This window comes from Rhinopithecus bieti, unplaced genomic scaffold (genome assembly GCF_001698545.2).
Source record: "Rhinopithecus bieti isolate Rb0 unplaced genomic scaffold, ASM169854v2 scaffold_13243, whole genome shotgun sequence".
In the NCBI taxonomy this organism is placed as follows: Eukaryota; Metazoa; Chordata; class Mammalia; order Primates; family Cercopithecidae; genus Rhinopithecus; species Rhinopithecus bieti.
The window spans coordinates 320719-336490 of NW_016807353.1; the positions used below are offsets into that span (position 1 = coordinate 320719).

The window sequence follows — 15772 nt, forward strand, 5'->3', positions numbered from 1 at the left end:
CAAAACATCCCAGCCCAGCATGCGGGGACTCACGCCTGTAATCCCAGCACTACTGGGGAAAAAAAAAAAAAAAAAAAAAAAAGCTGGGCATGGTGACGCACACTTGTAGTCACAGCAAATGAGGAGGCTGAGGTGGGAGGATCACTTGAGCACAGGTTGAGGCTGTGGTGAGCTACTATTGTGGCACTGTACTCCAGGCTGGGCGACAGAGCGAGGCTGTCTCAAAAATAAATAAAAAATTTTAAATTCCAAAGTTATAAAATTTATTTTTTCTAGTTTTCTACTATGCAACCCATTTCAGTGCCAGCAGCCTATGGGCATAGGCCAGGCAATGGTTTGGGGCTACAGTTTGCTCTGGCATGGGGTACTATGAGAGGCCCAGGGAATCCGGCCCATCATAAATCCAAACCCATGCGTTGTTTTAAATTTATTTTGGGTCAGGCAAGGTGCCTCATGCCTGTAATCCCAGCACTTTGGGAGGCTGAAGCAGGCAGATCACCTGAGATCAGGAGTTCGAGACCAGCCTGGCCAACATGGTGAAACCCTGTCTCTACTAAAAATGCAAAAATTAATTGGCCTGTAATCCCAGCTACTCGGAAGGCTGAAACAGAGTGAGACTCCGTCTCAAAAACACAAAAAACAAAAACAAAAACAAATCAGCCAGGCATGGTGGCAGATGCCTGTAANTCTCAAAAATATAAAAAATTTTAAATTCCAAAGTTATAAAATTTATTTTTTCTAGTTTTCTACTATGCAACCCATTTCAGTGCCAGCAGCCTATGGGCATAGGCCAGGCAATGGTTTGGGGCTACAGTTTGCTCTGGCATGGGGTACTATGAGAGGCCCAGGGAATCCGGCCCATCATAAATCCAAACCCATGCGTTGTTTTAAATTTATTTTGGGTCAGGCAAGGTGCCTCATGCCTGTAATCCCAGCACTTTGGGAGGCTGAAGCAGGCAGATCACCTGAGATCAGGAGTTCGAGACCAGCCTGGCCAACATGGTGAAACCCTGTCTCTACTAAAATGCAAAATTAATTGGCCTGTAATCCCAGCTACTCGGAAGGCTGAAACAGAGTGAGACTCCGTCTCAAAACACAAAAAACAAAACAAAACAAATCAGCCAGGCATGGTGGCAGATGCCTGTAATCCCAGCTACTTAGGAGGCTGAGGCAGGAGAATTGCTTGAACATGGGAGGTGGAGGTTGCAGTGAGCCGAGATCACACCACTGCACTCCAGCCTGGGTGACAAGAGTAAGACTGTCTCAAAAAAATAGTAATAAAATAGTAATAATAAATAAAAATAGTAATAAAAATAGTAACAAAATAAATAAATTTATTTATTTATGTAGACAGGGTCTCGCTATGGTGCCCAGGCTGGTCTTCCCATGCTAGCCTCAAGCAACCGTTCCACCTCTGCCTCTTGAAGTGCTGAGATTAGGCATGAGCCACCATGCCTGGCTAGGTAAATCTTTCTGTCCATTTTTGCCACAGCCAATGAATGGCAGAGACAAGGAACAAGTAAACAGGCACTTGCAGTCCAGTGTCAACTGGTGCTATCATGGGAAGATAGGCTCTTCTCAGATGTGATGTTTAAGTTGGGTCTTGAAGGTAAAGTTGGAGTTGGGGAAGTGTGGAGAGAGCCCCTAAAGCTGCATTCCAGGGTCAGTAGAGCTTGCAGATGTTCCCTGGGGTGGAATGAGGGGACTAAAAGGTTTTGGAAGTGAGGTTAAAGTATCCAAGGTAGCAAAGCCTTGAGGGCTTAGAGGGGAAGGATGGAGCTGACATCCGTAGGGAGCTGGAACTCATAGTGGTAGACCTGGAGCTGAGGCAAAGGAGATGGGACTGACTTCATTTCTTAGCTTGGGTGACTACAGGACAGTGTCACTGATATGGGGGTGCAGGATGAAGAGCAAGACAGGAGCTGAAGTGGGGGCAATTGCTATACCCCAGTCTGGACATGCTAAACGTTAGGTCAGCATGAGGGAGGGGACTGGCAATAACAGCTTAGAGATATCAGGTCTGGAGTCCATGACACCATGTCCATAAGAAAGCACTCAAGAAGAGTCTTGAAAGTGGCTGGGCACGGTGGCTCACGCCAGTAATCCCAACACTTTGGGAGGCCAAGGGAGGAGGATCACTTGAGGCCAGGAGTTCAAGACCAATTTGGGCAACATGGTGAAACCCTGTCTCCACAAAAAATAAGGAAAAATAGCCAGAGGTAGGAAGAAAACCAGGTAAGCATCTTATCTGGGATATCTAGAGGAAAGTGTTTCAGGGAGAGTGGGCGATCAGCTGCTGCTCTGGTGCCCGCTGCATTTGTCATGAGGGTGGGGAAAGTGGTGAGAGCTGTTTCAGTGGAGGGGGGTGAAAACCAGCCAGGAGGCAAGGTTGTAAATGGGACAGTGGGGAAGCAGAGTGGGGGAATACAGCCAACCCTTTGAAGAGGCTGCTCCAGGTTTGATGGTTTCACTTTTGTCAACAGGGAAGGGACTCATATATGCTTTCTGCACAGGAAGAAAGGGCTAATGAAGAGAAGCTGATCATACAGAAGGGAAAGCAGACACCCAATTAAGGAGAGGAAGGAATCAGGGCTTCATAAGGATGCAGATCCCATCATCACTGGACAGCCAGAAGAAAGGCGGGTTTCGGCACATAATCTGATGCGCTGTTTTACCTGGGAAATAAGAATGGGGGTCACTGGATAAGAAACGTAAGAAAGTGAGGCCAGGAAAAGAGAATGCCTCATTTTACTGATGTGCAGACTGGCTCAGAGAGGCAGCAAATCAGCGATCATTGTAGATTCTGAAAGCACAGATGTCCTCTGGTATACGTGGGGGACTATTTCCAGGACACACCCCACCGTGTTCACAAATCCACGCATACTCAAGCCCCTGTCAGCCCTGCGGAACCCACGTATGGGAAAAGCTGGTCCTCCACATACATGGGTTTTGCATCCCACAAATACTGTATTATTGAACCATGTTTGGTTGAAAAAAATTCAACCAAATGTGGACTCACGCAACTCAAACCTGTGCTGTTCAAGGGTCAACTGTAGTTTAAAAGTCCTTTTCCCTGCATTAGCCTACCCTGTGACGGAGGCAGTCAGATATCTCAGAAAAAAGTGATGTGCCCAAAGTCACAGAACAGGCAAATCTTACACACTCAACACTATCTTTTTTTTTTTTTGAGACGGAGTCTCGCTCTGTCGCCCAGGCTGGAGTGCAGTGGCATGATCTTGGCTCACTGCAACCTCTGACTCCTGGGTTCAAGCAATTTTCCCTGCCTCAGCCTCTGGAGTAGCTGGGATTATAGCCGCCCACTATCACGCCCAGCTAATTTTTGTATTTTTAGTAGAGATGGGGTTTCACTATGTTGGCTGGGTTGGTCTCGAACTCCTGACATCAGGTGATCCACCTGCCTCGGCCTCCCAAAGTGCTGGGATTACAGGCGTGAGCCACCACGCTCGACCCTCAACATTATCTTTAGGTGGAGAGGAAAAACAATAAATTGGCCTTGGTGTGGCAGCCTTGGTGTGGGTAGCCTTTACTTCTACCAAGGAGGAAGCCCTGTTTCGCCCCACATCAGAGACCTGACCCTGATTTCCTGCTCTAGGCCCATGATAGTTGAGTTAAAAAGGCAAAAAAGGCAAATATAGGTGCGGTGATTCACGCCTATAGTCCCAGCACTTTGGGAGGCTGAGGTGAACGTATCATGAGGTCAAGAGATTGAGACCAGCCTGGCCAACATAGTGAAACCCCATTTCTACTAAAATTACAAAAATTAGCTGGATATGGTGGCATGCACCTGTAATCCCAGCTACTTGGGAGGCTGAGGCAGGAGAATCACTGGAACTGAGAAGGTAGAGGTTGCAGTGAGCCGAGATCATGCCACTGCACTCCAGCCTGGGTGACAGAGCGAGACTCAGTCTCAACACTATATATAAATAATAATAATAAAAAAAGGCTGGGCGCGGTGGCTCGGGCCTGTAATCCCAGCACTCTGGGAGGCCGAAGTGGGCAGATCACCTAAGGTCGGAAGTTCAAGACCAGCCTGGCCAACAGGGTGAAACCCCATCTCTACTAAAAATACAAAAAATTAGCCGGGCATAGTGGCGGGCACCTGTAGTCCCAGCTACTTGGGAGGCTGAGGCAGGAGAATGGTGTGAACCCAGGAGGCGGAGCTTGCAGTGAGCTGAGATCACACCACTGCGCTCCAGCCTGGGAGAAAGAGTGCGACTTCATCTCAAAAAAATAAAAAAAAAAACTGGGCGTGATGGTGGGCGCCTGTAATGCCAGCTGCTGGGAGGTAAGGCATGAGAATCATTTGAACTCAGGAGGCAGAGGTTGCAGAGAGCCGAGATCACACTGCTGCACTCCAGCCAGGCCAACAAGAGTGGGATTCTGTCTTACAAAAAAAAAAAAAGGAAAACAGGTAATAACAATAACCGCAAACTTACCAAGCGTGCTTTACTACGTGCCAGGCCCCACCCTGAGCATTCACATAACTTATTGAAACCTCACAACCCTATTGGGCAGGTACTATTCTTTTTATTTTATAGACAAGGAAGCTGAAGTGCAGAAAGATTAATTTGAGTAATGTCATCCAGCTTGCAAGTGTCAAAGATGGCACCTGAACCCAGCCTGGCTCCAGCATCTGGACTCTTATAGCCTCCAATCTCTAAAAGGAGGGGGAAGGAACTTACATGACATCCTACTGGGAATTTGCTAAAAACCAGATCTCTCTGCCCTGCAGGCAAAAGGTAAAAACAGGGAAACACGAGAATGGGGCTCAGAGGCACCCCTGGTCCCCTCGCCATCACCTGCTGAGACAGAGAGCCTCCCTGGCCATCCAGGAAGAATCTAGAAGTTATTGCCCAAAATCATTTTACTGGGAGAGCAAACACCAGGAGGCTACCTTCTAGAGGTTGCTGGGCCTCAGACCTTAAGAAGTGGAGACCTCAGGCCCACAATCTATTTGGAAAAGACTAGAAAAAGGCTCCAGAGCCAGGCCACCCTCTGCTCTTCAGACACCACCCTGAGTTGCAAGTCCTGTGGCCACCTTTCTAGGTTGAGCTCTGGCCCGTGGAGTCACAGGGAAGGTCCGCAGGCCCCACAGCCTGGTCTTCAGAGATGGCACCATGGGGCAATTCTGTATACTTGCGGGAAGAGCTGCGGGCCAGATGGGCTGGGTAGCGTTGCCGGTTGATGTCCATTTTGGAGAGCACTGCTAGCGGCAGATCCACACGGCAGCGGGCTGCTAATGCCACCAAGTAGATGAGGACGTCACTAAGCTCCTCTTGAAGGGCTAACCGTTCCCTGGGGGACCAGCCTTGGGGGCCAGGTTCTCCATCGGTTTTCCACTGACTAGGGGCGGAACACAGACAGACACACACTCAGATGTAACATGGGACAATGGGCTCTGCCAGTCTTTGCAGTAATAACACCCACCTCCAACGATGACCCAACCCATCTGGGCCCTGGGAAGAGTCAGGTGGGGAAGAGAGCCCAACAGATGATACCAAGATGTCTGTGTCTCTCCCTGGGCCAAGGAGTGACCAAAAGAACATTTCATTTTTTGAGACAAAGCTTTGAGGCCCAATTCTAATTCTCCCCAGCCCTAGCCATCACCACCCCAGACCAAACCTCGGACCTGGACCACTGCAGAAGCCTCCCCACTCATCTCCCTGCTAACTCATCTTTTACTCCTGCCCATCTTTTCTTTTTTTTGAGACAGAGTCTCGCTCTGTCACCCAGGCTGGAGTGGAGTGCAATGGCGTGATCTCACTGCAATCTCCACCTCCTGGGTTCAAGCGATTCTCCTGCCTCAGCCTTTCGAGTAGCTGGGATTATAGGCATGTGACGCCATGCCCAGCTAATTTTGTTTTTCTAGGAGAGAAGGGTTTTGCCATATTGACCAGGCTGGTCTCGAACTCCTGACCTCAGGTGATCTGCCCTCCTTGGCCTCTCAAAGTGCTGGGATTACAGACATGAGCCACCGCACCCAGCACAGACCATCTTTTAAAATCACAAATCAGGCCGGGCACAGTGGCTGACGCCTGTAATCCCAGCACTTTGGTAAACTGAAGCGGGTAGATTACGAGGTCAGGAGTTCAAGACCAGCCTGGTGAAGACAGTGAAACCCCGTCTCTATTAAATAAACAAAAAAATTAGTTGGGCGTGGTGGTGGGCACCTATAATCCCAGGTACTCGGGAGGTTGAGGCAGATAAATTCTTGAACCGGGAAGCAGAGGTTTCAGTGAGCTGAGATCGTACCACTGCATTTCAGCCTGGGCGACAGAGCAAGACTCCGTCTCAAAAAAACAAAAAACAAAACAAAACAAAAATCTGCTGGGTGGTGTGGCTTATGCCTGTAATCCCAGCACTTTGGGAGGCTGAGGTGGGTAGATCACCTGAGGTCAGGAATTCGAGAATGGCCTGGCCAACATGGTGAAACCCCATCTCTACTGAAAATACAAAGTAGCCAGGCGTGGTGGCACATGCCTGTAATCTCAGCTACTGGGGAGCCTGAGGCAGGAGAATCGCTTGAACCCGGGAGGCAGAGGTTGCAGTGACCTGCCATCACACCCTCACGCCATCATACTCCAGACTGGGCAACAAGAGCAGAACTCCGTCTCAAAACAAACAAACAAAAAACCCCACAAATGACGTTTTTCCCCTTCTCTGCTAAAATCCAAACTGTGCTTGGAATATAATCTAAACTCCCGACAAAGCCCTCCTGTCCTGCATGGGCTGATGCCTGCCTTTTCCAATGCCCCTGCCCACCACTCTCACTCCCCACCTAAGGCCACTCTGGCTTGTTCTGCCTTGCGCACAGGCCAAGCTATCACAGGGCCTTTGCACTCACTACTCCCTCTGCCTTGAATGCTTCCCCATCCCCCAGCATTCCCCGGGCTAGCTCCTTCCTGTTATTTAAGGCTCAGCCTAGATGTCACCTCCTGGCTCGTCACCTTGTGGTTTTTTTTTTTTAAGACAGTCTCGCTCTGTCACCCAGGCTGGAGTGCAGTGGTGCGATCTCGGCTCACTGTGCAAGTTCTGCCTCCCGGGTTCACGCCAGTCTCATGCCTCAGCCTTCCGAGTAGCTGGGACTACAGGGGCCTGCCTGGCTAATTTTTTTGTATTTTTAGTAGATGGGGTTTCACCGTGTTAGCCAGGATGGTCTTGATCTCCTGACCTCGTGATCCACCTGCCTCGACCTCCTGAAATGCTGGGATTACAGGCATGAGCCACAGTGCCCGGCTGGGTGTTTTTTTTTTTTTTTTTGAGACGGAGTCTCGTCACCCAAGCTGGAGTGCAATGGCGTGATCTCGGCTCACTGCCATCTCTGCCTCCCGAGTTCAAGCCATTCTCCTGCCTCAGCCTCCCGAGTAGCTGGGATTAATAGGCGCCTGCAACCACACCCGGCTAATTTTTGCATTTTTAGTAGAGACAGGGTTTTGGGATGTTGGCCAGGCTGGTCTTTTTTGTTTTGTTTTGTTTTTTGAGACGGAGTTTTGCTCTGTCACCCTGGCTGGAATGCAGTGGCACAGTCTTGGCTTACTGCAACCTCCGCCTTCGGGGTTCAAACGATTCTCCTGTCTGAGCCTCCAGAGGAGCTGGGACTACAGGGGCGTGCCACCATGCCCAGCTAATGGTTGCATTTTTTAGTAAAGACAGGGTTTCACCATGTTGGCCAGGCTGGTCTTAAACTCCTGACCTCAAGTGATCTGCCCGCTTTGGCCTCCCAAAATGCTGGGATTACAGGCGTGAGTCACCGCACCTGGCCCTTTTTTGTTTTTTTAAGACAGAGTCTTGCTCTGTCACCCAGGCTGGAGTGCAGTGTTGCGATCTTGGCTAACTGTAATCTCTGCCTCCCGGGTTCAAGCGATTCTTGTGCCTCAGCCTCTTGAATAGCTGGGATTACAGACGTCCACCACCATGCCTGGCTAAGTTTTGTATATTTAGTAGAGAATAGCTGGGTGTCTCTACTGGGTATTGTCCAGGTTGGGTTTCACCACGTTGGCCAGACTGGGTCATCACCTTGTGTTCTTTTCCTCATAGAACTTGTCATAATTCCACATCTTCTAATATGAGATTACCGATGTACTGTCAATCTCCTTCCACTGTGAAGGCGGAAAACTTTCTGCCTTGTTCCAGGCCATATCTCGATTCTAGAAGACCTAGCACATAGGTGATGTTCATAAATCTGTCATGAGGTCATGTGCAGTGGTTCAACCTGTAACCCCAGTGCTGTGGGAGGGTGAGGCAAGTGAATCACTTGAGACCAGGAGTTTGAGACCAGCCTGGGCAACAACAGCGAGATATCCCACCTCTATAAAAAATAAAAATAAATTAGCCAGGCTGGGTGGTGGCGCACGCCTGTAGACACAGCTACTCGGGAGGCTGAGGTGGGAGGATCGTTTGAGCTCCTTGGGCTGCAGTGAGCTATGATCACATCACTACACTCCAGCCTCAACAACAAAGTGAGACCCTTTCTCTTAAAAAAATGACTGTCCTGGTCTAGGGCTCATCGCCTCTTGCCTGGTCTACACGAGCCAACTCTCTGGTGTCCCCTGCCCCATTCTCTCAGTGATCCATCCAATCCACCCTGTAGACACAGTGATCTTTCCAACACTCATATCTGGTCAGGTCTTCTATCCAAACTCTCCATCACGCTCTAGCCCTAATCCTATCTTTGTGGGTTCATCTCCCACCCCTCTCCTCCACAGCCCTATCACTCATCCAACACATGCCTGTTGAGTGCCTACTATGCACTGGGCACTTGAGACACATCAGAAAAAACAGATTCCAAATCCCTGATTTTTCCCAAGAAGATTACACTGAAGGAGCGCCAGATTCTCCCTGAATTGAACTTGCCCTATCTTGCCTCACTGCCCCTGCAAATGTAGTTCCCATGTCTGGAATGCCACAGGCAGGTCCTCTACGGAATACCTTCCTTTCAGCCCCAGAGGCAGAGGAAAAGGGTTGTTGGGCCGGGCATGGTGGCTCACTCTTGTAATCCCAGCACTTTGGGAGATCAAGGCGGGTGGATCACCTGAGGTCAGGAGTTCGAGACTAGCCTGACCAATATGGTGGAACCACTAAAAATACAAAAATTAGCCAGGCGTGGTGGGGAGCACCTGTAGTCCCAGCTACTCGGGAGGCTGAGGCAGAATTGTTTAAACCCGGGAGATGGATGTTGCAGTGAGCCGAGATCAAGCCACTGCACTCCAGCCTGGGCGACAGAGTGAGACTCCGTCTCAAAAAAAAAAAAAAAAAAAAAGGGGTTGTTGCCACTACTTCTTCCTAGATGGGACCTACCCTGCTGCTTTCACACCTCACACCTCTGTCTTCCAGGAGGCTGGGTGCCCCTAGAGAGCAGGGACCCGTGAGTCCTTTCTGCATCCCCAACAACAGCAAAGAGCCTTGCAGTGAGGAGAGGAAATCGAACCCATGAATGTTTGAAGACCAAATAAATGCTCCCCTCCCCTCCCCCACAACTCAGACTCTACCAGGAAGCTTTCCATCTACTTACAAGAGTTCTGCGAGCTCCCCCACTTCCCCGACCAAGGCCAGGAGGAGGTTCCGAGGCTGATGGAACTGTTCCCAGTCTCGTTCTGCAGCAAACTCGGCATGGAGGCGACGACTGAAACAGGACAAAGGCGTGTAAGCCCAAGTCTCAGGGTGAGAGAGTGATGCAGGGCCCAAAGGCAGCTACCACAGTAGTATGTAATGGGGGCCTGGGATCAGGAGATTCTGCAACTAATTCATTGGATGGTATTGTGCAGGTCGTTTCCTCTTTCCGGAACTTGGTCCCTCATCTATAAAACGGGCGTGCCCCTGGGCTGCCCTTAACATCTCGCCAAATTTAACAAACCTCTCTTCATTATTCCATCTCCTGCTGCTACTTCTGCAGTTTCTTTCCTCCACCTGGAATCGCCGCACATCAAAATCCAATTTCTCTTACAGAAGGCAGTTCCACAGGCCCTTCTTCTAAGAAGCCTTTCTTGACCTCCTCCAGCAAGAAATAACCTCTTCCACCTCTCAGCACACCATTTGCCCCTCTCGTACGCCCGGCGCCTGGAGAGCAGAGGCGGTATCGGGTGCCGGTATCTTCCCAGGACTAGGCTGAAGGGCGTTCCTAGTGATCACTCGGGGCCACCACCCCACTTCCCTTGCCTCAGGTGTGCACCGCTGCGCCCATTTTGCAGATGAGGTAAGAAAGCTCGCCCAGGGACAGCCCGCAGAGCCAGGACCCGAGCCCCTCTGCCAGCCCGCTTCCCGACCACATGCAGGAACCCTCCCCAAAACGCGGGAGAAAGGGGCGACTTCCCCCCCCTGAGCTGGACCAGGCCTGCTTACATGTCCTCGAGCGTGGGTTCCGGGCTGAAGCTGAACCGGCCGGGAGCAGCAGTGTCCTCTCCCCCCGTGTCTCCACGAATCTCCCCACCGGCCACAGACATGCCGCCCACCCGCTGCAGCCGCGACTGCAAGGAAAACCCACGCGCCACGCTGGAAGCCCCGCCTCCAGAGCTCTGACCAATTACAGGCGTTCTCTTTTGCCTCACGGGGCGGAGCCTGAGTAAGGAGACCAGTGACTTTTGTGGAGTTTGCTACAGCCCGCCCCTTCCCTCACTGGACCAATCTGAGGGAGCTTCAAGCGCGCGCTCTAGTCTTAGGCCGTGGAATTCTTCCGCTAGGCCCTGCGTCTTAAAGGTATAGGTACCAATTCGACTCGGGGAAGCGACGAAGGGCAGAGGGCGGGGAAGCGCAGACGCGTCACTTCTTTTATGGGCTCCAGACGGCGCCAAAGCGAAATGGCGGCGGAAGAGGGCCTGCCAGGTGGAAAACCCTACAAATGAAAGGCCCTATGCATAGATATTAAATCTCTCAGGGCTTAAGGACATTGAGAACCCTCGAGGCCAACCCCCACACTATTTGGATGGGATTGAAGGGGAAGAGTGGAGTAAGATCAGGCCACAGTAGTACTTCAGCTCCCCGCTATCGCTGTGTCCTGTGGTTGAAACGATGGAGGGCGCCCCATCCCTGTCCTAAGGAAGGTAATAGGCCCCAGCGCAGCGTACATTGCTCTGAAACACTTGGCCTATTATGGTCTGGCCTGTGCCGGCCTCTCCAGCCTCATGGGTCCCGAGCACGGCTCCTCCACCCCACACACTAGAACTCCAGGCTCACTCACACCAGGGAATATGCGAGGTGGCGAGTCACAGAGTTGCTGCTTTCAAATCAGAACCACTGAGTTATTGGCCATGGGAGAAGCAGAGATCTTTATGAAACCCTAGAACAGGTGTAGTCTTGTAAAGAATGATTTATTATTGTACCCTTATTAGGGCTACTATCTCTGATTTCCACATGTTTAAAGAGGCTTCCAGCTTGGTGGAAGTGAAAGCGTAAGAAAGTGCAGGAAAAGGCAGAGTCAGATTTTGGAAATTAAAATCCCAAGGCTGTGACAATTGCAATTCTAGGTATATGCCCTAGAGAAACTAATGAATATGTGCAGAGAGACACATGCAAGAAGTTCATTACAGTTTTGTTTCTAAGAGTGAAAAAAATTGAAAATAAAATGACTATCAACGGAAGAATGGGTATATGGAGGTATATTTATACAAATGATATTATCCAGCAGTGAAAATTGGATACATGCAACAGAAACGAGTTTAAACCGGTTTTAGCGAGAAAAGAAATCTATTATTTTTATTTTTTTAAGTTTTTGTAGAGACAGGGTTTCACCATGTTGGCTAGGCCGGTCTGTGAACCAGAACTGCTGGATTGGGCTCTAGCAATCCTCCTGCTTCGGCCTCCCGAAGAGCTGGAATTACAGGCATAAGCCACGCCCACCGGCCAAAAGGAATTTATTATAAGGATACAAGAGTGTCTTTAGAATACAGTGGGACCTCAGGAATGAACTGGAACTGGGGTAGCTGTTTTAAGCATTTTACATATTTATCCTCATGGCAACTGATTTAATCCTCACAACCACCCTATATGGTAGGTAATATTGTTGTCATCCCCATTTTAAAGATAAGGAAACTGAGAGGTTAAATAACTTGACAGCTAGTAAAGTGGTAGAGCCGGCATCAAATCCAGGCAGTTTGGCTTCACAGTCTGTTGTTAGACCCTATGATGTATTGCCTGAAATGGTGATAAATATTGTGAAAAAAATAAATGTGACTGTATTTTAAATACTATGAAAGACTGGGCATAGTGGCTCACGCTTGTAATCCTAGCACTTTGGGAGGGCAAGGTGGGTGGATCACTTGAGGTCAGGAGTTTGTCCAGACCAGCCTGAGCAATATGGTGAAACCCTGTCTCTATCAAAAATATAAACTTAGCTGAGTGTGATGGTGCACGCCTGTAGTCCCAGCTACTCGGGAGGCTGAGGCATGAGAATCGCTTGAACCTGAGAGATGGAGGTTGCAGTGAGCCAAGATCGTGCCACTGTTCTCTAGCCTGGGTGACAAAGCAAGACCCTGTCTCAAAAAAAAAAAAAAAATCTGGGCATGGTGGTGCACACCTGTGGTCCCAGCTACTTGGGAGGCTGAGGTGGGAGGATCACCTGAGCCTAGGAAGGTCAAGCCTGCAGTAAAACATGATTACGCCACTGCACTGCAGCCTGGGCAACAGAGTGAGACCCTGTCTCAATAAATATTTACATACATACTATGAAAAGTGACTGGGGGCATGTTTAGATTGCATAGTCCAGGAAGATATATAGTAAGCATTGTAGGTTACCTACTTAGTTGCTCTTTTCCTCTTCTCCAGTCTTTTTTTTTTTTTTTTTTTTTTTTTGAGGAAGAGACAGGGTCTGGCTCTGTTGTCCAGGCTAGAGTGCAGTGGCATAATCACAGCTCACTTGTGTAAAGACTACAGGTGAGCATCACCATGCCTGGCTCCTCTTCTATTCTTGCAGAATTTTTTTTTTTTTTTAGGAGTCTCACTCTGTCACCCAGGCTGGAGTGCTGTGGTGTGATCTCTGCTCACTGCAACCTCCGTCTCCTGGGTTCACGTGTTTCTCCTGCCTCAGCCTTCCAAGTAGCTGGGATTACAGGTGCACACCACCACACCCAGCTAATTTTTGTATTTTTGGTAGAGATGGGGTTTCACCATGTTGGCCAGACTGGTCTTGAACTCCTGACCTCAAGTGATGCTCCCCCTTCTGCCTCCCAAAGTGTTGGGATTACAGGCATGAGCCACTGCATCTGGCCACTTATAGAATCTTGATTTTTTTTGGGAGTTCACGCTCCTCCACTTGATTGTTCTACTTGACTGGTCATAGTATTCCCATTGCCCTGGCCATTGATTGGTTTATGAATGAGCATGTTATGGATAGTAAGTTGGAGGAAGTCTTTTTTTTTTTTTTTTTTTTTGAGCCAGAATCTCACTCTGTCACCAGGCTGGAGTGCAGTGGCGCAATCTCGGCTCATTGCAACCTCCACCTCCTGGGTTCAAGTGATTCCCCTGCCTCAGCCTCCTGAGTATCTGGGACTACAGGCACGCGTCACCACGCCCGGCTAAGTTTTTGTATTTTAGTAGACACAGGGTTTCACCATGTTGGCCAGGATGGTCTCGTGATCTGCCTGCCTCGGCCTCCCAAAGTGCTGGGATTGCAGGTATGAGCCACTGCCTGGCCAAGTTGGAGGAAGTCTATTGGAAATTTCTGGGAAATGTTCTTCTTAGTGCTTTAAAGAAATTACAGGGGCTGGGCATGGTTGTTCATGCCTGTAAACCCAGCAGTTTCAGAGGCCGAGGCAGGAGGATCTATTGAGGCCAGCCCTGGCAACATGGCGACACTCTACACAAAATTTAAAAAAATTAGCCGGGCATGGTGGCATGCACCTGTATTCCCAGCTACTCATAGGCTAAGGTGGGAGGATCACTTGAGCCCGGGAGAGTTTGTTATAGTGAGCTATGATCAACCTGCTGCACTCCAACCTGGATGATGGAGACCTTGTCTCAAAAAAAAAAAAAAAAAAAAATCAAACAAACAAAACCCCAAAAGACACAGGATGTTTCTACCTCTAGATGTTAGTATGTGAAGAGAGGATTGAGAGGAAACCTAGTCCGCAGGCTGAAATTGGCAAGTCAGCCAGATAGAAAGGAACTTGATCCTTCCTAACATTGCTGAGCCACTTATTGTACAAGTTCCAGAAATACCCTAATTTAGGACTCTGGCTATATAAGAAAATAAACTCCTTTAATGGTCAAACTACTTTTAGTTCAGTTTTCTGTTACTTGCCTTTTAGAAAGTGACATTTAAGCTGAGGACAAATCAAGGGGAATAGAGTTCTAGGCAGAGGGAACAACCAATGCCTAATGCAGGAAAGTCCTGGCATATTGCAGTGTGGCAGGAAGGTAGTGAGCAAAAGAGAGAGTGGTTGCATGTGTACAGTGTAGGAGAAGTAAAAAGAGGTCAGATCAGACCAATTCACCATGAGTTTCATTTTAGATTTTTTTTTTTGTAGACAGAGTCTCCCTCCATTGCTCAGGCTAAAATGCAGTGGTATGATCTCAGCTCACTGCAACCTCTGCTTCCCGGGTTCAAGAAATTATCCTGCTTCAGCCTCCCTAGTAGCTGGGATTACAGGCATGCACCACCACGCCCAGCTAATTTTTGTATTTTTAGTAGAGACAGGGTTTCACCATGTTGGTTAGGCTGGCCTCGAACTCCTGACCTCAGGTGATCTGCCTGCCTTGGCCTCCCAAAGTGCTGGGATTAGAAGTGTGAGCCACCACGCCCAGCCTCAGAGGGTTTTAAGCAGGAGAGTGATCATATTTTGGGCAGATCATTTGAACCCAGGAGTTCGAGGCTGCAGGGAGCTATGATTGTGCCACTGCACTCCAGCCTGGGTGACAGAGCGAGACTCTGTCTCCACAAAAGAAAAAAAAAAAAAGAATTGGAGAAGGCAAGAGTAGAAGCAGGGGGATGAGTTACTGCTGTTGTCCAGGCAAGAGATGATGGTGACTTGAGCCAGGTGATGGGGGGTGAAGATGGAGAGAAGTGGATGTCTTGGGGACGTATTTTGAAGGTAGATCTGGAGGTTTTTGTTGGTTTTGAATGGGGGATGGGAGAAAGGATAGAATGGCTTACAGATTTTGAGGGTTTGGCAACCCTGTGGGTGGTTGGTGACTGATTTGGGGATGCAAAAGATGAGGGGCAGGACTGAACACGTATGGCCTCAGGCTTGTGGTTTAGGGCAAGGCAAGTTGAAGAGGCATGGTGAGTTGGCAGTGAAGTTTTGAATCTAAGGTTTAGAGGAGCGATCAGGGCTACACATTCAGATGTGGCAGTTTCAATCATTTAGACAATACTGAAAGTCAAGGAACTGGAGATGAATAACTAACACAAGAATCTAGGCAGAAAAGACCAAGATTTGGAGCCAGGTATGGTGGCTCACTTCTGCAATCCTAGGGCTTTGGGAAGCTGAGGCGGGAGGATTGCTTGAGCGCAGGAGTTTGACACTAGCCTGGGCAACATGGTGAGATGTTTTCTATATTATTAATGTTTACTTATTTATTTATTTATATTTTATTATTATTTTTTGAGATGGAGTCTTGCTGTGTCGCCCAGGCTGGAGTGCAGTGGCATGATCTCAGCTCACTGCAACCTCCGTTCAAGTGATTCTCCTGCCTCAGCCTCCTGAGTAGCTGGGACTACAGGCACACGCCACCATGCTTGGCTAATTTTTGTATTTTTATTAGAGATGGGGTCTCACCATGTTGGCCAGGCTGGAGTACAGTGATGTAATCACAGCTCACT

The 15772-nt window shown here is 49.1% G+C and overlaps 1 protein-coding gene across 1 annotated transcript; it reads right to left on the reverse strand.

Annotated features, from left to right (window-relative positions):
• Positions 1 to 4528: 4528 nt before the first annotated feature.
• Positions 4529 to 10550, reverse strand: DCTPP1 (dCTP pyrophosphatase 1). Its single transcript, XM_017881422.1, has 3 exons — positions 10360 to 10550; positions 9533 to 9643; positions 4529 to 5364 (listed from the first exon to the last, which is right to left on the reverse strand). The coding sequence occupies exons 1-3, from the start codon at positions 10458 to 10460 to the stop codon at positions 5064 to 5066; spliced, it is 513 nt and encodes a 170-aa protein (XP_017736911.1). The 5' UTR covers positions 10461 to 10550; the 3' UTR covers positions 4529 to 5063.
• Positions 10551 to 15772: the final 5222 nt, after the last annotated feature.

Bases quoted from the DNA above. Each gene is read 5' to 3' on its own strand.
- DCTPP1 (XM_017881422.1), bottom strand. From the start codon at position 10,460: ATGTCTGTGGCCGGTGGGGAGATTCGTGGAGACACGGGGGGAGAGGAC. The intron at 9,644-10,359 runs GTAAGCAGGCCT...GTCCTGTTTCAG, and splicing joins GAACCCACGCTCGAGGACAT to TCGTCGCCTCCATGCCGAGT. The intron at 5,365-9,532 runs GTAAGTAGATGG...TTCCGCCCCTAG, and splicing joins GGGGAGCTCGCAGAACTCTT to TCAGTGGAAAACCGATGGAG.